We start from the raw sequence: 23141 nt of genomic DNA, 5'->3' as shown, positions 1-23141 counted from the left end.
ACTTTTTCCCTGTTAAAATTGATAACAAAAACAATATTCTTGTCCATAAGGCTAGTTTTGGCAATATTGGTAGAAAGTCTGTGTGGTAAGAATATTTCAGTGTTAAAAAAACTGAAAATAGAAACGGTGAAAACATAAAAGATATGTGATGTTTACTGTTCTTTAAGGATCAGATGGGACTGTTAGTGTCTTCTTTTGGGCAGATTGGCATGTTTGAATGAAGCATACAGCTTCCTCAGGTCAGACTTCAGTTATAGGGGACTAATCCATACTGGTTTCCAAGTTCTTCAGATATTACATTTGAGGAATAATGCAGTGATTTCCCAAGAAAATCTTCTCATAATGTGTGTTCCTGAATGTTTCTCTCTGATGTAGGTTCTGCTGGGCAATAGAAGAGTAAAATGCACATTTTCTTCTTAGCTACGACCCACTTTTTGAAAGGTGGTTCTAAAAGCTTACTTGAATAATGGTTTAGAATGTGGGACTAGATTTCCATAGAAATTGTTATGTGGTGATGTTATTCCTAGGCCATCTATAAAAACCCGTTAGGTTCATAGAGACTCTGTGTGTTGTGTGTATGTGTATGTGTGTGTATCAATGCAAATGTATATGTGTGTGTGCATATATTTGCACACACACATTTTTGGGAAAAAGCTTCCTTTCCTCTTAAAGTAATACATGCCTATTTTTTTATTTAAAGATTTTATTTATTTATTTGACAGAGATAGAGACAGCCAGCGAGAGAGGGAACACAAGCAGGGGGAGTGGGAGAGGAAGAAGCAGGCTCATAGCGGAGGAGCCTGATGTGAGGCTCAATCCCATAATGCCTGGATCACGCCCTGAGCCGAAGGCAGACGCTTAACTACTGTGCCACCCAGGCGCCCCAATACATGCCTATTTAATAAAAGTTAGAAATTTAATACAATTAAGAAAATCAAAATTATAAAATGTAATATTAGTTATAATTCAGATATAGATTGTTTTATAAATTTAGTTTTTCACCTGTGATACTGGGATCCAGCATTTTCATTTTCTTATAAGTTGTAGCCTGGCACTCTTCATTTTCTGGTATACCTGTTGAACAGTGAGTTCTGGAATTTCATCTACCTTCAGACTTTTGGTAGTATTAATAGATAAGGCCTGGAGTTGATGGACTTGGTGGAGAAGAGAATGAGGACTCTTAGGAAGGTTTATTTTTGAAGGGAGAAATTAACAGTCTTTGTGAGATTACTTCTTGGAGAGAAAGTATTTATAGTTACAGTTTTCACTCTACAGTGATAAGATGTATAGATTAAATAATTTTATTTTTATTTTTTATTTTTTAATTTTTAAAAGATTTTATTTATTTATTTGACAGAGAGAAAGACAGCCAGTGAGAGAGGGAACACAGGCAGGGGGAGCAGGAGAGGAAGAAGCAGGCTCCCAGTGGATGAGCCTGATGTAGGGCTCAATCCCAGGACTCTGGGATCACACCCTGAGCCGAAGGCAGACACTTAACAACTGAGCCACTCAGGCACCCCTAATAAAAACATCTTATTGAAACTATTTTAAAATAGTTTAAGAAACTATTAAAATAATAGAAATTGCTTGCCAATGTTCCATCTTAAACCAATGTGTTTTTTGCTTGTCATTTTCTAAATAATAATTTGATGGCAGAGGACAAGTGCATCTTTTCTATGAAAGAAATGAGGTAAAATGAATTCCGTGTCAGAACTTCTTAAATGAAAATTTAGGTTGAGGGGCTCACAGAAGGCTTTGTTTCCAACTTAATAGAATTTTCCAGGGAAGCCAAATACGAGAGAGAGAAGCTAGAATGGAGCTCAGATTAAAAGATCAGTTTGAAAACCAAAAGGTAGACAGGAAAATACATTTTTATTTTAATAAGATTTTACTCGCATTAAGTTCTGTTGCCTAATTTTCAGGTCACCGAGTTGCCAGGGTAAGAACGATGTGATTTTAGGGGGGTTGAATTTACATAATGCACTGAACATCAATTCACGAGAGGAAAAAACCCCTGAAAGGTTTTTTATACTTCTTAGCAGGTTGTTGATGTTTCAGATGTGCGTTCATTAGATAGTCTTTTGTTAATATCTTTAAATTAGCTATTTTATTTCATTTGTGAAAGAAATAATCCTGGATCTGAGGTAGTTATTCTTGAAGGAAGAGTAATTATGATTGCAGGAGTCTATGGAAGTTTTTGAATTATTAAACACATCTTTTTTTGTTTTAAACTTGTTTATTATAAATATTGTTAAACACAGCAAACTGAATGATATGCCATAATGAACTCCATAGCCCACATTCAGCAGTTACCAAGATTTTTACCTGCTTGCTGTATCTAACCAAATTTTCTTCATTTGCTCTTGGCTTTCTTTTTTGGTTTCCATATTTCAAAATAAATCCCACACATCATGTCATTTTACCCTTCCATATTTAAATATGCATCTCTTAAAAATAGAGGAATTTTGGGGTGACTAGATGGCTCAGCCGGTTAGGCATCTGACTCTTGATCTTGGTTCAGGTCTTGAATTCAGGTTTGTGAGTTCAAGCCCGGTGTTGGGCTCCATATTGGGCATGGAGCCTACTTAAAAAAAATTGAGGTAATTTTCCTACATAATCAAAATCCAGTTATCAATCCCAGTAAAATGATAATTTCCCCAGTTGTCATACTACACATTTATTTGAATTAGCATCCAGGGAAGACTCATCAGGTCGTCATGTTTTTGAGGCTTTTGTAATCTAGAGTAGTTCCTCTGTTAACCTTTTTTTTTTTTTTTTTTTTTAAGATTTTATTTATTAGAGAGAGAGCATGAGCGGGGCAGGGGGAAGGGAGGGGGAGAGAGAGGGGGACAAACAGATTCCCCTGCTGAGCAGGGAGCCCAACGCGGGCCTTAATCCCAGGACACCTCAGGATCATGACGTGAGCCGAAGGCAATGCTCAACCGACTGGGCCATTCAGACACCCCCTCTGTTCACTTTTTTGAAGAAAGTGGGTTGGTGGTACTGTGGAGATAATACCACATTCTGGATTTGTCTGTTTCTTCTTGGTCTTATTTGTTGCCATACCATGTGTATTTCGTCTAAACTGGTAGTTAGCTCTCAGGGCTTGATGAGAGCTAATATTTTGGCAAGTGTATTTTATAGGTGGTGCTGTGAACTTTGTATTGCATGACTTCAGGAAGTACTCAATGTCTTTTTCTTTTCTTAATGTCTTTTAGAAAAATTATAAAATTCCTGACTGCCAACTTTGCTGCATTTATTCACAGAATTTTAGAATAGAAGAACCTTACAGTTTATCTAGTAAATCCTTAAAAGGATTACTTTTAACACATAAGTAAATTAAAGCTCAGATAAGTTAAGAGACTTGCCCAGGATCACATAACTTAGGTAGTTGTAAATTTAGTACTGTCCTAGAAGTCTTCTCTCCTGACTCTAGTCCAGCAGTATTTTAATACTTTATCATACCATAATTTTTTGGTATGCTTTTAAAATGTATTTTACTTGGCTCTAAGATGTTCTGTGAAAGTGGAAGGGAAGTAGAGTGGGTGATATTCTAGCAAGGGCCATTAGCATAGATGTATTTAAATAATTATATAATGTTGAAGACCTCTCCAATAGCATCATACAAGAGGTTAGTAATTTTGTAAGGGAAATAATACTTTGAGTCTTTGTTAACATTAAGTTAAGAACTTCTGTAGATTGTTAAAAATATTTTTTTACCTATTGTTTGTGTAAGGGCACCCTAATATCTCAGATGTTTTTTAACTTCTAAATGTGAGAGAAGAATGAAATTCCCTTTTTAAATATTATTTCGTATATCATAATGCCACTGGAACTTTGGTTTGAAATGGAATCTGCTTTGTGTTCTGAAGTTGTGTGTCACTGGTCTCTGTTTCCTCCTTCCCACTCAAGAGTACTGATGAAATCTCCATCTCCAGCACTGCACCCACCTCAGAAGTACAAAGATAGAGGAATTTTACATCCTAAGCGAAGCACTGATGACCGATCGGATCAATCTTCTGTGAAATCTACAGACAGCAGTAGCTACCCAAGTCCTTGTGCTAGCCCTTCTCCTCCATCCTCAGGAAAGGTAGAGTATCTACAAGTTCCCGTAGCAAGGAACAGATTGCTAGCACATTTCACATTACATACGGAAGCAAGATGACAAAACAGTTCTACTTGCGGTTACTAATCGTGGTCTTTGTTCTCGTTATAAGTTGAATCTGGCAGACTTGAGACACCTTGCATAAATTCTTTAATTTTTCCTGCTTGCCAGAGATTCCTGGTTAGCACCATCTTGGGATGTTTTCAAACTAACAGATGGTTTACCGATAGCACGTAACTCAGCTGTCCACCCTTTCCTTTCTGTATCATTAGAACCTTTTTTTGTTAAATAACAAGATGATCTCAAATTAGTTTTGGTTTGTGATTTCAGAATTGAAAACACTGGTTTCTTTGAATTACTAATTGATTTCTCCAATTCAGTGGTTATATTAAAAAGTACAAGATAGGGTGGGTTAGGAAGATAGGAAGTGTTGGTAGGGAATTGAGAACTATGTGTCTTTGAAAAAATTTGTAATACGAATGATTTCAAATGTTGAGAGTATGTTTACTTTTAATTTCCTGTGTTGTTGGTACTGAGTAAGTATTCGATTAAGGTTATTTAAGTACATGTTGTGTTCTGGGAAAAGTGTCTGCTGAAACACTCTTGTTAAATAAGAGAAAAATAAATGTTTCTTGTGGATTTGCATTCTTAGGTTTTAGGGTGTTTTATATTTAAATATATTTAGGTATATACACAATAAAATTCACCAGTTTAAACTGTACAATTCAGTGAATTTTGACAAATGTATACAATTATGTAAACGTATCACAGCCACGTACAGGACCTTCCCACCAGCCCTGAATCATGATGACCACTGAACTGCTCTCTGTCTCTAGAATTGTGCCTTTTCTGCAGTTTGCTCTGAATGGAATCATATGTATGTAGTTTTTTGTGACTGGCTTATTTCACTTTTGAAATTCATCCAAATTATTCAGTGTGTTATTAGTTCATTACTTTTTATTGCTGGATAGTATGGCTAATAACCATAGAATGTTTATCTGTTCACCAGTTGATGGACATTTGGATTGTTTCCACTTTTTGGCTGTTATGAATAAAGCTGGGTAATATTCAAGGACAAGTCTGTGTGTGTACGTATGGTTTCTGTTCTTGGGTAAACACCCAGGAGTAGAATTGTGGGATTGTATGGTTAAGTGTAGGTTTAACTTTACAAGAAACTATCCATATTTTCCAAAATGGCTGTACTTTTTTCCATTCCCTTCAGTCATCTATGAGGGTCCCATATGCTCCATATTCTTGACAATACTTGACATTATCAATCTCTTTAATGTTAGCCATTCTGGTGGGTACATAGTGAATACCCCATTGTAGTTTTAATTTGCGTTTCCCCAGTGACTAATGAAGTCGGGCATCTTTTCATGTGCGTATTTGCCGTTCCTGGATTTTCTTTGGTGTGAAGTTATCTGTTCAAATTTTTGTTAAGCTTTTTTTGATTACTGGTTGTTTGTCCTTTTTATTCAATAGTAAGATTTAAAAAAATATATTCTAGATACAGATCTTAATTATATATGCTTTGCAGCTTTTTCTTACAGTCTGTGCCTGCATATTCATTTTCTTAACAAGTGTTTTTTGAAGAGCAGTGCTTTTAATTTTGATGAAGTCCATTGTAGCTATTTTTTTTCTATTTTGGTTTCATCTATTTTTCTGTTATGGTTCATGTGTTTTGTGTCCTAAGAAGTCTTTATGCCTGGGTGGCTTAGTCAGTTGAGCATCTAACTCTTGGTTTTGGCTCAGGTCATGATCTCAGGGTCTTGAGATCGAGATGCCCCCACCATGGGGCTCTACTCCCAGCGGGGAGTTTGCCTGACGATCCTCTCCCTCTGCCCCCTCCCCTCTTATGCGTGCGTGTGCGCAGGCTCACTCTCTCAAATAAGTAAATCTTAAAAAAAGATAAATCTTTGTTTAACTCAGGATTACAAAGATTTTCCCCCAAGTTTTCTTCTAGAAATGTCGCAGCGAGAGCTCTTATATTTGGCTATATGCTCTTCAGTTTTGTTTATAGTATGAGTGGGTCACAATGTTTTGGCATTTGCCTGTGCAGTTGTTCTAGCACCATTTGTTGAAAAGATTACCTTTTCTGTTCAATTATCTTGGCACCTTTGTCGGAAATCGATTGACCATAAATAATGTGGTCTGTTTTTTGGACTATATTCTGTTGCATTGATCTGTATACCTCTCGTTTCGCCTCTGTTACAGCGAGTTGATTATAGTAGCTTTATATTAAGTCTTGAAACCAGTACATTTTTTTTGTCCAACTTTGTCCAATTGTTTTGGTATTCTAGGTGTTCTAGTGTTCTAGGTGTTCATATAAACTTTAGAAAATGCTTGTTAATTGCTACAGAAACATTTTTTGGTATTAAGTGGAATTGCATTGAATCTGTAGGTCAGTTGGAAGAAAACCGAAAACAGTTGTTAGTTTCCTAATCCATAAGCATGGTATACATCTGCATTTCTTTTGATATTCTTTGATTTTTCACAAGAGCGTTTTGTAAATTTCAGAGCTCAGGTATTACACATTTTTTTGTTAAGGTGATCTCTAAGTATTTTATATTTTTGATGCTGTTCTTTAAAATTTTTAACTTCCAGTTGTTCCTTGCTAGCATATAGAGATACATTTGACTTTTGTGTATTTACCCTGCATGCCATGATCTTATTCCATTTATTGTTAGCTTTTTATGTAGATTTCTCAGGATTCTCTACATGCATAATCCTTTCATCTGTTAATAAAGGTAGTTTTTCTTTTTTCTCTCTAGTATTGATTCTGTTTATTTCTTTTCTTGCCTGTTCTCTCTGATTAGAACCTCCAGCAAAATGTCGAATACAAAGTGTTGAGAGTAGACATCTTTGCCTTGACCTTAGAGGAAAAGGTAGTCCCTAGTTACATGTCACCGTTTATGATAACATAACTGTGGGACATTTCCTTTTGGAGTTAGTTTGCTGAGAGGGTTTATTAGGAATAAATGTTGAAGTATGTTCAGTGCTCTTTTTTTTTTTTTTTACATCTACTGAAATGATAACACAATTCTCTTTTTTCTTCTATTAATAAAGTGGATTTCATTGACTGATTTTTAAATTTTTATGCCTCAGTTGGTCATGATGATTATTTTAAATATTATTGGGTTTGATTTTGCTTAATCAAAACTTCTGTCGAGTTTGGGATCTTTGTTCATGAGGGCTATTCTGTAGTTCTCTTCTCTTGTGTGATTTTTGCATAGTTTTAGTATCAGGGTAATGCTGGCCTCATAAGATTAGTTGGGAAGTCTTCCTTTCACTTAAGGTTTTTGGAAGAGGTGCCTAGAATTGATACGATTTTTTTTCCTTAAATGTTTGCTAGAATTCACTCCTGAAGCTCTTTTTAACTTTCCTTGGCATATCTCGGATCAGTATTATGCCTCTTCAGGTATAGTTTGAGAAGCTTGCAACAGTGTATTTTTATTTTACCCCTCAGTCCTTTGTGTTATTGGTCTCATGCATTTTATTTCTACATATGTTAAAAATGTCACAGTGTACTACAATGTACACAGACGACTATTTTTTATTACTTCATAGTAAATTACAAAGAGTTAGAAAAAGAGTCAAATGTCTTCCATATTTATTCAATATTTACCATTTCTTGTGCTCTTTATTCTTTTGTGTTGATGTGAATTTCTATCTTGGATCATACACTTCTTTTTTTTTTTTAATAATAATGTTTTTTTATTATATTATGTTGGTCACCATACAGTACATCCCCAGTTTTTGATGTAAAGTTCCATGATTCATTACTTGCGTATAACACCCAGTGCACCATGCAATACGTGCCCTCCTTAATACACTTCTCTCTAGAAACCTTTTTTTTTTTTTAAGATTTTATTTATTTATTTGACAAAGAGAGAACATAAGCAAGGGGAGTGGGAGAGGGAGAAGCAGACTCCCCACTGAGCAGGGAGCCCGATGCAGGCTCAATCCCAGGACCCTGAGATCACCTGAGCTGAAGGCAGACGCTTAATGGCTGAGCCACCCAGGTGCCTCCTATCTAGAAATCTTTTAACATTTCTTTTAGTACAGATATTCTGGAAATGAATTCTTTAAGCTTTCGTCTGGAAAACCTTTTTCACTTTTATTTTTGGAAGATGTTTTTACTGTGTATATAATTCTAGGTTGACAGTGGTTTTCTTTATGCAGAGATGTCATTCCTTTATCTTTTCATTTACAGTTTCTGAGGGAGGCTTCCTGTCATTGTTATGTTTATTTCCCTGTATATAATGTTTGGTTTTTTTTCCTCTAGCTGCATTTAAGCTTTTCTTTTTATCACTGATTTTCAGCAATTTGATTTTGGTATGTTACTATTTGTAGTTCTTATTTAATCTATGTATTTGTAGTTTGCATCAATTCTGGAAAATTTAGGACCATTATTTCCTCACATTTTTTTTTTTTTTTTAATCTCACCACTTCCCCCTCCTTTTTGGGACTTTGGATACTATTCCACAGGTCACTGAAGCTTTCTTCACTTTTTTCAGTTGTTTTTGTCTCTTCGTTTCATTTGAGATGGTTTCTCTGTCAATGTCTGTGGGTTCACTGAGGTTTTTATCTGTACTGTCTCATTGGCTGTGTATTCTTTCTACTGTATTTGTCACTGCAAGTATCATATTTTCATCTCCAGAGTGCCCTTTGGGTCTTTCAAAAAATACCTTCCATTTCTCCTTTCAAAAAGCATGTTCAAGTTCACGTTACTTTCTCCAACACAGTGCCTGGATTTATAATAGCTGCTCTGACATTCTCATCTCCTATTCCATCATCTGCCAGATCTGAATCTTTCGCTGTTTGTTCATTTTTTTCCTGGTTATGGGTCACGTTCTCCTGTTTCTTTGCATTCCTTCTAGTTTTGTTTGGCTGCTGGATTTTTGTTGTGTTCCTTTAAGTACTGTCAGACATCATTCTGGTACATAGCTTAAGTTAGTTGGAATCCGTTTAATCATGTCGAGATCTACTTTTTAGCAATGTTACGGCAGGTCCAGAGCAGTTTTCATTCTGGTATTAATTTAGTTTCAGTACTAAGGTGTGAGGCTTCTGTGGGCTAATGCTCTCTGTATTAGCAGTTCTTTGCGCTCTAGCTGGGGATAACGTGGGATACTTCCAACCCTGTGTGAGCCCCGGGCAATGGTGGAGTCTCCTGCTTTCCACTGGATCTCCCTGGCGTTAGGTCATGTTTTCTGACTCCTGTACAGGTCACTAACTACGTAGTCAGAAACTTGTGGGGACCCCTCTGCAGTTCCTCGGAACCCTATTTCTATGTAACTCTCTTCTATCCAGCACGCTGCTGTGCAAACTGACTGACTACCTGGGCCTCTTGACTCCAGGCTCCATCTCTGCCGTTCAGGGAGACCGGGGTTCTGTTTGTCCCTGCACTGTTGCCTGGAAACTGTACCCAGGCCGTACGTAAGCTGGAGCAATTTTTGTTTTGTTTTCAGCCTTTGCAAGTTTATTAAAATATTTTCTGAAAGTACGTTTGGAGCATAAATCAAAGTTCGTAATCCAGGATCCTTTCCTGATAAGGGATTTCGAATGCTCTTGAAAATGAGTGCTTGGTTTTGGCTCTTTAACCTCATTTTGATGGAGTCTTCTGTAGCTTTTCAGGCGTGATGGAGCTATTTGCATTTGTTGAACATTTGGTAAAATATTTTGGTTTATATGTTTATGAAGATGTTATTTAATGGAGCCTATTGATTTCGAAAGGTCAAATTACCTTTCAAGAACTTATGCATTCTTTTATAGGGCTCAAAATCTCCTTCACCAAGACCAAACATGCCTATTCGATACTTCATAATGAAGAGTAGCAATTTGAGAAACCTTGAAATTTCTCAACAGAAGGGTATCTGGTCTACAACCCCTAGTAATGAGCGGAAGCTAAATCGAGCGTTTTGGGAAAGCAGCATGGTTTACTTGGTATTTTCTGTTCAAGGATCTGGACATTTCCAGGTGAGCCATCCTGAACCAGTAAAATGGGGTTGTTCTGGCTGCAGGTTAGACCACGCAGATTAAAACAAAACCCCAAAATCACCCTGGCTTTTTATTGTATCGGGATGCAAGAACACATTTCGCTTGACTGCGCATGAGGGAGGTAGCGTTACCTCTTCAAGGGAACGATTCTAGGGATCCCGTTGTTTTCCTCGTCTTACCAGAACCTCTCTAGATAAGATATTTCTCCTTCTGAGGACAACTTTAGATTTACTATTTCAGGTGGATTAAGAGTAAGGAGAAGCTTGACTTTTTGGTAAAATATTTATTTAAATAGGCAAGGAAGTTAGAATTGATAATCCAGAAACTGAGTGTGTTTCTTAACTCCTCTTGACTCGATGTCTATCTGAATTTAGAAACTAAGGAATTTATTATTTGATATTATTATAATTTTTGGAAGTAAAAACTTACAGGTTAGAGTGTATCTGTTTATCATGGAATAAATGTGGGTTTAGGGCTGTTAATACATTATCTAGAAAGTATCTGTTCATATTGAAATTATGTTAGAGGGCTGGAATCAGTCTTCCCTCTAAAATTTGCTAATACGTCTTTTTATAAAAAGCAATAAGTAACTCGTTTTTGTGAGATATCTATTACTTTTGTATTACATTTTTACCTTGAAATTTAAAAAACCTCAGAGCTTTCTCAGATAAATTGAATTCAGACAATTTTAATATCATCCTCACCTTTCCCCTTGCCCTCATTATACCCACAGGGATTTTCTAGGATGTCTTCTGAGATAGGAAGGGAGAAGAGCCAGGACTGGGGCTCAGCTGGACTGGGAGGAGTATTCAAGGTGGAGTGGGTCCGGAAGGAAAGTCTTCCCTTTCAGTTTGCTCACCACTTACTCAATCCCTGGAACGACAACAAGAAAGTCCAGATCAGCAGAGACGGCCAGGTATACAGTGGCATTTGATATTTGTCTTCTGCTTTTCTTTTTGTTTCGTTTTGCTGTTATTTGGTGGTTTGAGGAGGAAATGTGAGAGTACAGATCGTAGGTTCCATTGCACACGGGAGATGGTGGGTCACCTTTGTGAAAGAGCTGGTGAAAACCTGCTTGCACCATGTTTGACAGAGCGCATGGCTTTCTGACACTTTGTAACTTTGGCTTCCCTCTGTCATTACATACACATAAAATCTTTCATGAGTTACTTCATGGAGGCTCCTGGTGTCTTACTAATGGAAGATATGCTCAAAACTGAGCGTGATTCTGAAGTAATTTCACCAAAGTCTTAGGATAACAATGGTACCTGACTTCTTTGTGCCTTTAACTAATTATGTAACATAAATAACAGCCTTTTTATATTTTTGTGGCTTGTTTTATTTCTGTTACGTTTGCTTTTGCCTTTATCATGCTGCTGACATGCATTTTGAACTAGTTAAGGGGATGGAAATAACCATATATATGGACCATGGTGCTAGCTGCTTTATACGAAGTAATTTAATTTAATGCATATCGAGTTATTAGCCCAGTTTTAGTTAGGAGAAATAGACAGGAGAAATTATTCTAAGGTCACACAGCTAATAATTTATTTAAACCAGTGTGACTCACTTAAATCACCGTATGAAAAGTGTTCGGATTCTTTTTAAATGTACATTGTGTCACAAGAGGACTATAAATGACATTCTTTTCAATTGTATTGGAATATTTTAATTTTTGTTCTATCATAAGGATTTTGAAAAAAATCTAATTCCTAAGGTAAGAATATCATATACTCTCAATAATTTCTTTAAAACCCCCAAACGTCTAATAAGCTAGGTTTCATAGTGAACCTTTGAAAGCTGAAGCTGAGTGCTGTTGGTAAATCTCCATTAAAAAGGAAATCCATTATTTCCAGATGGAAGTTCTGGGAGAACTCCATGGAAATTACCATTTTGCCGCAAATAGTTGCTATATCCGCAGGCTAGCTCTGATCTTGAAGTCTGCAAGGGAACGTCACAAACCCCAACGCAGAGAGTTAGAGCAGTGTGTGCCATATGATTTTATCACGTTCTGGTAGAAAAATGAAATGCAGTGGACTTTTCTTAGATTCTTAACCGCATAGGTTTTGGGATTTAAAAAAGTTCAGTCCAGACCCTTGCGTGTTTATTCTGCCTTCTGCTTCGTGCAGGAGTTGGAGCCCCAGGTCGGCGAGCAGCTGCTGCAGTTATGGGAGCGCCTTCCGCTGGGGGACAAAGCCGCAGCCGACTGAACGCAGGTCACGCTCTCCTCGCCTCCGAGAACTGGCACTGTTTGTGGTCCCTAAGGACACCCATCACATTACTTATCTTTTTTTTTTTTTTTTTTTTTTAACCTCCTTCAGAGCCCTTAGCTACAGAAGAACATCGTACCTATTTAAAACCACCGAAGCGCTGACTTCCAGAAACCGAGGTGGACGTGTGTGTTATGAGTGAATGGGCTTTTCTGGTCGAGAGTGTCCCTTAAGACCCACCATCTTCATATAAAAGAGAAAAGGGTAACTTAAATTTTTATAGTGATTGTAAAGAATGATTATGTAATGTTCGTTAATTATATGTTTATAATTGAATAAAATAGTAGTAGTTTCATTATCTGGCACAACAGCAGTTATTTGAAACATACTCGATTTGAAGTTAAATGTTTCATTTGTTGAGAACACTGACTTATAACTCTTACTGAGGATTTTTTTTCTAGTGCAAAGGAAATGGTTTCCTTGTAAGAAAAGCCTGAGTGTATCCGTACATCTGAGCACCATTTTAGAACAGTCAGCGCTTAAGATTTGCTGGGAAAAAACAAGCAAACAACCCAATTCTAAAAATGCCCCTTTTGAAAATAGTGTGTGCTGATTAAGGACTATTCATGCTGCCATTTTAAACCTGAGATGCATTAAGAAGAAAAGGAGAGATGTTCTTTATCTTTGATTATGAAGTGCAGTAAAATCTGAAGGAAACCCTGGGTGTCCCTCCCTGTCTTTGATCAGATCGGATTTGTGCTTGTCTTACTCCTGGCCCTGCCTCTTAATCCGGTGTGTGCCCCACCCCTCCCTTCCTTCCGTGGTGCAGCCTTCACACCTCTCTAACGTGAGCGCAGTCATTACGTCCCCTTCGTTTTGGCTAGAGAAACTTGATTTAAACAAGTTAAAAATGGAAACGAATTAAACACGTTAAAAAATAAGTGCCCAGCAGTTTACTGAGAGCTTGGTTGGTGTCTGTCTTTCACACTAAAGCCCACAGCACCACAATTTAAATGCCTCCTGTTTGTTTTCTAGGACTTTCCGTCCTACTTAGATTTTTGGATTTCTTTTTTTTTTTTTTTTTTGCATTTATGGCTTAATAAATGGGAGGTAATTTTTTATAAACCTGTGTTAGTGCCAACTCTCCTATTTCTTTCTCATCTCAGCTTTATTTGATATCTTTACCACCCCTGTCTAGAAAGTTTTCCCTGAGGCTTTTTGAAGGGACGTAGAGGTACAGGGAAAAATGAAAGAAATGTCTTAGTTCCTAAGTCTAAAGAGAACAGCTTTGATAGCACTTCTCATGATATATTTGGGTTATTGCTATGTGAAGAAAAACCAACCTGAATCTAATTTAAAGGCAGGAAGACAGCTCGTCTAAGTTTTTCGCTTCTGCATTTGAGAACAAAGAAGTGAAAAGTCATGGGTCAGCGTAAGATCTTGAGAACGCTTCTTTCTCTTGGAAAGCACTGTCTGTTAGCACAGTAGTTTAGAATGGCAGCTGTGCTGTTTGCCTACATTTGCAGTTATTGGTTTTTTGTTTGTTTGTTTGATACTCTGAGAGATATACCTGTAAATGGAGCCTATGTGAATTATGTTCTGCTGTATGCGTACTACAGTTCTTTTCCTCTTAGAGCAACTTGTGTTTTTTCTGATAATGTATATACATTTTGTCGAGGTATGTATTTAGCAGTTTACGGTGTTCGAAATTTGGAAGTGAGGACTTTGAACAAAATAAAACTTGTTTTACTTTCCTTCTGTTTTCTAATATCTAGCTCTGTATGTAAATGATGAGTTTGTTGATATTTAAAATGAACACAATTTGAATGTAATTAAAATGCTGTTTTTGGAAGAGATGAACTTTAAATATACTTATTAAATGAAATTCTGTTAAAAATATCTAGATCTTGTTATTCCGACACTGTATAATAGGGCTAAGGTAACAATGATCAACAGTATCCCTTGAGATACTCGTGAATTTCAAACACCTTGAAGAATACTAAATTGATACAGAAGGTGGTGATTTCATATCAGTATCTCCTCCTTGAAAAAAATTGCCTTATTACCATCAGGGGAAGGAAAAAAAGCTCAAGGCATGTGTTCAATATAAAATCTTTTGAATGTGTCCTCCATCAGGACACTGCATCTTGGTAACGTGCCCTTGTATCCACTGTACACCCAGCCTCACTCTACCAATTACAGCAAAGCTTGGCAGCCAGAAAAGCAAAATCTCAAGTGCGTACTTCAAGAAAAGACCGATTCATTTAAGACTGAGCTCAGAGGCTCCTTCTTCACCATCTAAGGCCTTATTTTCGGCAACAAGGAGAGTCTGGAGGACCAAGTCAAACGAGCTTCACCCTGAATCAACACCGGGGCACACATCCTGCCTCTGAACACATCAGTGACAGGTGATGACGCCTTCCAGTCTGTGAGCTTCCCGCAGTACACGTGCTCTCCGTGCTCCAGAACTTTCCACAGCTGCTCTCCAGACAAAGGCCTACCACACACAGTGCACTCACTTCTGCCCAGGGCCCCTGGGCGTGCCTCGGTCTTTGCAGCCAAGAGTGAAATTTCCACTTGGCTGTCTCATAAAATCACAAACGCTGCGTATTGAAAATGGAACTACTGTGCTTTCCTACAGCCTGCTCCGCCTAAAGCTGCTCGCTCTTCAGCTGCCGCCAGATCCATCCTTGAGGTCGTTCAAGGCCAGAAACCTTGCAGTCATCCTTGACGTCTTCACTTCTCTCAGTCTCACCCAGCAGAAAATTTTCTTGGGTCTACCTTCAAAATAGACCTAAACCCCGACCGTTTCTCCCCACGTCTGTCCCAGCCACCCTGGACTGAGCCCTAGTCCTCCTCGCCTGGGTTACTGTAATCGCTTCCTAAGGGGCATCCCCTCTTCAACCTCTCCCCCCTGCCACCAGTCTGTTCTCCACACAGAAACCGATGATCCTTTCAGAAGAGTCAGTTTGCGTTCCTCGACTGCTCAAAACCCTGCAGTGGCTCCCCATTTCTCTCAGGAGCCAAAGTTCTTACAGTGGCACCAACACGACATGATTCGGCCCTCCGTTCTATCTCTGGCCGTCTCTCCCCTCCTCTGCGTCCTCCACTCCAGCCACACCGGCCTCCCCACTGGTGCTTGATCATACTGGGCCTGTTCCAGCCCAGAGACGTGTGTGAGCTGTTGACTCTGCCTGGAATGCTCTTCCCAGAATATCTGTTTGGCCAACTGGTTGTCACCATGTAGTTGTTAGGTTTGCTGTAAAGTTTTCTGTAAAGCTTATTTAACTTTTAGAAGTAACGTACAGTAAAGCCAACTTTTCTTTAGATGTGCAGCTCTGAATTTTTTTTTTAATGTTTTTTTATTATGTTAGTCACCATACAGTACATCCCCGGTTTCTGATGTAAAGTTTGATGATTCATTAGTTGCGTATAACACCCAGTGCACCATGCAATACGTGCCCTCCTTACTACCCATCACCAGCCTATCCCCTTCCCCCACCCCCTCCCCTCTGAGGCCCTCAGTCTGTTTCTCAGAGTCCATAGTCTCTCATGCTTCATTCCCCCTTCTGATTACCCCCCCTTTCTTTATCCCTTTCTTCCCCTACCGATCTTCCTAGTTCTTATGTTCCATAGATGAGAGAAATCATATAATTGTCTTTCTCTGCTTGACTTATTTCACTTAGCATTATCTCCTCCAGTGCCGTCCATGTTGCAGCAAATGTTGAGAACTCGTTCTTTCTGATAGCTGAGTAATATTCCATCGTATATATGGACCACAACTTCCAGTCATCTGTTGAAGGGCATCTCGGTTCCTTCCACGATTTAGCTATTGTGGACAATGCGGCACAAACACAGATTTATGGAACGTTCACCTCAATTAGGATACGGTCCCTTCACCCCCAAAACTTCCTCATGCCAACCCTTTGAGTTACAGCTTCCTGTCACCACTCATGCCATCCAACCATAGATCTGCTCCCTGTTCTAGTTTTCTCCTTTCGAGAACATCATACAGGTAGAATCTTACAGGATGTAACCTGGTGGGACTGACTTCTGTCACTCAGCATAAGGCCTTGGAGATTGATCCAGATTGTGTTTATCAAAGTTCATTTTCTATTCCTGCCCCGTAGTATTCCGTTGTATAGAATGTGCCACATTTTTTTGAAGCCATTTACCTGTCAATCATACCCACGTGATGATATCTAGAACAGCTAACCATGTGTGCACAGGTTTTTGTGTGGAAACAGGTTTCCATTTGTTGAGTAAATACCTGGGACTGGGATCGCCGAATCAACGATGGTAAGTGTGTTTTATGAGAAACTGCCAGACTGTTTTCCAGAGTGGCTACACCAGTCTGCATTCCTACCAGCAATGCTTTAGAGTTCCAGGTGCTCCGTATGCTCGACAGCACTTACTATGGTCAGTATTTTTTTTCTCTTTAAGTTGAAAATACACATCAATTTTATGAAATCGTTGCTAAATTCCACTGAAGAAGAATATAACTATCACTACAAAATGCCTGTTCTGCATGTGATTTTGTCATATTTGGTACCGTAACTTCATAAATATAAATACACTGTCATTGATCAGTTTAAACCGAGACACCTGCTGACGTAATCCAGTGTATCTATCTAAGAAGGATATGTTCATAACCTCTCTTCGTTTCTTTTTATTTATTTGATCATGATAAAGTGTATTCCTTAATCCCCATCACCTGTTTCCCCCTTTCCCCACCACTTCCCTGCTGGTAACCATCAGTGTGTTGTCTATAGTTTAAGAGTCTGTTTCTTGGTTTGTCTCTCTCTTTTTCCTTTGCTTGTTTGTCTTATTTCTTAAATTCCACATATGAGTGAGTATGCTATTTGCCTTTCTCTGGCTTATTTTGCTGGACATTATACTCATTAGCTCTATCCACGTTGTTGCAAATGGCAAGATTTCATTCTTTTTTATGTCTGAATAGTGTTCCCTTGTATATATGTACCACTTCATCTTTACCCATTCATCAATTGTTGGACACTTGGGCTGCTTCCATAATTTGGCTATTATAAATAATGCTGCAATAAACATAGGGGTGATATATCCCTTTGAATTAGTGTTGTTGTATTTTTTGGTTAAATACCCAGTAGTGCAATTACTGGATCATAGGGTAGTTCTATTTTTAATTTTTTGAGGAACCTCCAGACTGTTTTCCAGAGTGGCCGCACCAGTTTGCATCCCCAGCAACAGTGCATGAGGGTTCCTTGTTCTCCACATCCTCACCAACATTTGTTGTTTCCTGTGTTTTTGATTTTAGCCGTTCTATTGTCAATATCTCTTGCGTTTATCATTCTTTTAGATGTGCAGTGGTACCCGATCATGGTTGTAGGTTGTGTCTCTCTAACGGCTCCTAATGTTGAGCATCCGTCCATGTGCTTATTCTGTCATTCAGCGTGTTCGGGCTGTTGTAACAAACTACCACAGATGGTGTGGCTTACAGACCTCAGGAATCTATTTCTCACAGCTCTGGAGTCTGGAAGTCCAAGATCAGGGTGTTGGCATGGTCAGGCTCCGGGTGAAGCTCTCTTCTCAGCTGCAGACTGCTGGCTGCTCCTTGTGTCCTCACATGGTGGAAGGGGACACAAACATTCAGCGTATAGCAGTCACCCATTTATCCCCTTCGGTGAAGTGTCTCTCCAAGTGATCTGACCATTTTAAAATCAAATCCATTGTTCTCTTACTGTTGAGTTTTAAGAGTTCATTATATAGAGTACTCCCCCTTTACATACAGGGCTACATTTCTATATATACACAGCCATGATAAAGTTTAATAAATTAGGCATAGTAAGAGATTAACAACAACTAATAAAACAATCTTTCACAATAAAAGTGCTCCACAAAGTAGGATAAAGGGTAACTTCTTCAATTCGATAAAGCATACCTGCAAAAAATCGACAGCCACAAAATGGTAAAAAACTGAATGATTCATGGGGCGCCTGGGTGGCTCAGGCGTTAAGCGTCTGTCTTCGGGTCAGGGCGTGATCCCAGGGTCCTGGGATCGAGCCCCACATCGGGCTCCCTGCTCCGCTGGAAGCCTGCCACTCCCCCTCTCTCTCCCCCTCTCCCACTCCCCCCGCTTGTGTTCCCTCTCTCGCTGGCTGTCTCTCTGTCAAATAAATACATAAAATCTTTAAAAAAAAAACCCCAAAAACTAACAAGTCTCATTGAATATCAGGAACAAGCCAAGAATACCCAGTTATGACAATATACTGTATCAAAGGTTATGTGAATGTGGTCTCTCTCGAAATACCGTACTGTGCTGTACTCACCCTTCTTGTGATCACGTGAGATGATACAATGCTTACGTGATGAGATGAAGGGAAGGGAATGATGTAGGCATTGTGTTGTAGTGTTGGGTCCTACTCTCCTGATGGTACGTACCCGAGAAGGAGGACCGTCTCCTGGATTGAGAGTGGCGGTGGGTACCTGAAACCTTGGGTAGGGAGGGCTGCTGTATTCGGAGTACAAGTGTTTTGTCAGTTATGTGATTTGCAAATATTTTTTCTCTGCCTGTAGCTTGTCTTGTCATTCTCTTCACAGTAATTTTTTGTAGGTTTACGGTATTTTTTTGTAGTTTTAAATTTTGACGAACTACAATTTACCAATTTTTTCCTTTTATGGATTGTGATTTTGATGTCATGTCTAAAGAACTCTTTGCTTTACCCCCAGTCATGAAGGTTTTCTTCTATGTTTCTTCCTAAAAGTTTTTTAATATAAAATATAATATAAATAGAAATAAATAGAACTATCAAATACAAATATAGTATATTTATGATATATATAATTATAAAGGTAATTTTATATTGTTAGATTCATGACCCATTTTGAGTTAATTTTTGTCCAAGTTGTGATATTTAGGTTAAGCTTCATTTTTATGCATGTGGCCGTTCAATGGGTCCGACACCGTTGTTGAAAAGACTGCTCCTTATTGAATTGTTTTTGTACCTTTGTAAAAAATCAGTTTGCCATGTTTGTTTGGCTCTATTTCTGGGCTCTATTATGTTCCATTGATCTATGTATTCGTCCCTTCACCAATACTGTAGTCTTGATTATTGGTGCTTTAGAGCAATTTTTAAAAATTGGGTAGGGAAGACTTGCACTTAAAAAAAAAATTATGTAAAGTAATCTCTACACCCAACATGGGACTTAACTCATGACCCCAAGATCAAGAGTCACATGCTCTCTGGCTGAGCCAGCCAGGAGCCCCAAGGACTTGCACTTCTAACTAAAAGGAAGTAACATGGGCCAGATTTACTTTCTTGCCTGAAAGAAAATATACATAAATACATGAAACAATGGTTTCCAAGACACTGGACATCAGGCAGTGAAGGACAGTAATCCCCGAGAGATGAGAAAAAAAGAGACCTGCCCGAACTTACTGCCTTGTGAGATTTCCAGGCCATGGAATAGGGAGAGGGAGTTGAAGCAGAGTTTGACAGTCCTGAGCTGAGGCAATAGAGTTGAGAGTGGGGAAACCAAACAGCTAGAGTTCACAGAACAGAATACCAGAGGGAGAACTGCATACAGAGAGAACCCCAGAGATGCGTAGACAGTCCCCCTGGAATATTCAGCAGAGTGCTGACCCATGCATGTGTGTGCAGAAATGGTCAGGAAAAGAATCATTTGAAAGGATTAAAGGGAATAGTACCTGTTCCCACGAGCCAGACTTGTAAAAATCGAAAAGAAGGCAGAAAAGAGGAAAAAAGCAACAAATGGAAATAACAAAAAGAAACAAAAATAACGAACAAAAATAAAACAAGTAGCAAGATGATAGACTCACACCTAACAAAATCAATAATCATATTAAAAGTCTAAAAATCCCAATTAAAGGGCACCTGGCTAGCTCAGTCAGTGGAGTGTGCAACTCTTGATCTCTGGGTTGTGGGTTCGAGCCCCACATTGGGTGTATAGATTTCTTTTTTTTTTTTTTTAAGATTTTATTTTATTAATTTGACAGAGAGAGACAGCCAGCGAGAGAGGGAACACAAGCAGGGGGAGTGTGAGAGGAAGAAGAAGGCTCCCAGCGGAGGAGCCTGATGTGGGGCTGGATCCCAGAACTCTGGGATCACACCCTGAGCCGAAGGCAGACGCTTAACGACTGTGCCACCCAGGCGCCCCAGGGGTGTATAGATTTCTTAAATAAATTATAAAAAATTTAAAAATCCCAATTAAAAGGGAGAGAACTTGTTAGGTAGAATAAAAAAATCAAGACACAATTACATGATGCCTATAAGAAGTGTACTTAAATATAAAGACACAAAAGTTAAAAAAAATAGAAGTTATCCCCTGCTAGCATTAATGAAAAAAAAGCTTCTATAATTAATATCTATATTAATATCAGGCAAAAGAGAATTCAGAGCAAAGAATATAATCAGGGATAAAAGCAGTCATTTAGTCATGATAAAAGGGTCAATGCATATAATAATCCTAAACACATAGGCACCTATAAAAGAGCTTCAAAATACTTAAGTAAACATTGATAGAACTGAAAGGGAAAATATACATAAGTTCACAATTATTGTCAGAGATTTCAATACCCCTCTCTCAATAATTGATAGAAAAAATAAGCAGTGCATCAGAAAAGATACAGCGGGCTGGAAGAACACTCTCAACCAACTTGATCTCATTAACGTTTACAGACCATACCACCCAACAGCAGCAGGATACACGTTCTTTAAGTGCACACAGAACATTTAGCATGATAGACCATTTTGTGGGTCACAGAACAAATTTCAAATTTATTTATTATCGTGTAAGAGCACTTAACATAAGATCTACCCTCTTAAATTTTTAAGTGCAAAATAATGTTAACTGCAGGCACAATGCAGTACAGCAGATCTCTAGAATGCGGTCATCTGTATAACGGAAACTTTCCGCCCTTTGAACAGCAGCCCTTCGTTCCCTTCTCTGCCTATTTCCTGGCAACTGCTATTCTCTGTTTCTATGATTTGGACTATACCTCATGTAAGTGGCATGATTCAGTATTTGTCTCTCTGTGCCTGGCTTATTTCAATTCACATAATGTTCTCCAACTTCATTCACATTGTGGTGTGTGGCAGGGTTTCTTTCTTTTTTAAGACTGCATAATATTCCAATGTACATATATACCACATTTTTTTTAAAGATTTTATTTATTTATTTGACAGAGAGACAGCCAGCGAGAGAGGGAACACAAGCAGGAGGAGTGGGAGAGGAAGAAGCAGGCTCATAGCGGAGGAGCCTGATGTGGGGCTCGATCCCGTAACGCCGGGATCACGCCCTGAGCCGAAGGCAGGCGCTTAACCACTGTGCCACCCAGGCGCCCCATATACCACGTTTTCTTGACCATTCATTCGTTGATAGGCATTTAGGTTGTTTCAGTGTCTTGGCTATTTTGAAGAACACTGCAGTGAACGTGGAATGCATGTATCTTCCGGAGATCCTGATTTCAATTTTTTTGTATATATACTCAGAAGTGGGATTGCTGAATCAATATGGTAATTTTGTTTTTAAAAATGGCAACATGGGGCGCCTGGGTGGCGCAGTCCTTAAGCGTCTGCCTTCGGCGCAGTCCTTAAGCGTCTGCCTTCGGCTCAGGGCGTGATCCCAGTGTTCTGGGATCGAGCCCCACATCAGGCTTCTCCGCTGGGAGACTGCTTCTTCCTCTCCCACTCCCCCTGCCTGTGTTCCCTCTCTCGCTGGCTGTCTCTGTCAAATAAATAAATAAAATCTTTAAAAAAAATCGCAATAAGTTTGGGGCCCCTGTGTGGCTCAGTTGGTTAAGCTTCTGACTCTTGATTTCAGCTCAGGTCACGATCTCAGGGTCATGGGATCCCCGTGTCGTGCTCTTCACTCAGCGTGGAGTCTGCTTGAGATTCTCTCTCTCTCTCTCTCTGCGCCTCCTCCCATTTGTGTGTGCTCTCTCTCTCAAAATAAGTAAAATCTTTAAAAAAATTCTCAATAAATTTAAAAAGCTTCAAGTGCTACAAAGTGTGTTCTCTGACCACAATGGTCTTAAATTATAAATGAGTAATGTCTGACTTCAAACTAGCTAGAAAACGCAATGTTTTCCCATAAGTTCCAGGATTGACTCTCATTGGATCAAATGGTCATGTGCTTATCTCCACACCACTCCACAGTCACTATGGTAATTGGCTAAATGTATAACAAATGCTCACCCCAAACACATGGACCAAGAATAGGAGAGAAATTGTTCTCTAAAGGAATATCAAATATTACCAGAATGAAAATTCTGAGGCTGGCAAAATTATTAGCTATCCAATACCCAAACTAGAACTTTTTTTTCTAGAAAACTGTCTAGAACTAATTAGTGAGTTTATCAAGATTGCAGTCTACAAGGTCAAAATACCCCAAAATATATTTTAAGATTTTATTTATTTATTTGACAGAAAGCTCAAGCAGGGGGAGCAACAGGCAGAGGGAGAGGGAGAAGCAGACTCCCCGCTGAGCAGAGAGCATGATGCAGGGCTTGATCTCAGGACTCTGGGATCATGACCTGAGCCGAAGGCAGATCCTTCACTGACTAGGCCACGGAGGCACCTCTGTACCCCAAAATATTTTAAAATTTCTATGTAATTGCAACAAACAATTGGAAGTTAAAAGAAAACAATACCATTTATAATAACATAAAATATATCGAATACCTGGGAATAATAGCTGACAAAACATTTAAAAGACTTACAAGCCGACAGATACAAAATATTGCTGAGAGAAATTAGAGAAGACCTAAAAAACAAATACAGATTTACCTCGTTCATGGGTTGGAAGACTCAGTATTGCTAGGATGTAAATTC

General features: G+C 38.7%; 1 protein-coding gene across 2 annotated transcripts in view; it reads left to right on the top strand.

Moving 5' to 3' along the window:
* YTHDC2 (YTH N6-methyladenosine RNA binding protein C2) overlaps positions 1-13395 on the top strand; it is a 67203-nt gene extending 53808 nt beyond the window's left edge. For both annotated transcript variants that reach the window (XM_045794909.2, XM_087862377.1), the window contains 5 exons: positions 3913-4090; positions 9878-10081; positions 10836-11018; positions 12232-12318; positions 12424-13395. In XM_045794909.2, the coding sequence (XP_045650865.1) occupies positions 3913-4090; positions 9878-10081; positions 10836-11018; positions 12232-12312 (646 nt within the window). In that variant the 3' untranslated portion in view covers positions 12313-12318; positions 12424-13395. The remainder of the gene's footprint in view (positions 1-3912; positions 4091-9877; positions 10082-10835; positions 11019-12231; positions 12319-12423) is intronic.
* The last annotated feature ends 9746 nt before the right edge of the window (positions 13396-23141 follow it).

This window comes from Ursus americanus, chromosome 5 (assembly GCF_024610735.1).
Source record: "Ursus americanus isolate L20-20 chromosome 5, mUrsAme1.1.p, whole genome shotgun sequence".
In the NCBI taxonomy this organism is placed as follows: domain Eukaryota; kingdom Metazoa; phylum Chordata; class Mammalia; order Carnivora; family Ursidae; genus Ursus; species Ursus americanus.
The sequence above is the reverse complement of the archived record's forward strand: the minus strand, read 5'-3'. Positions and strand labels throughout refer to the sequence as shown.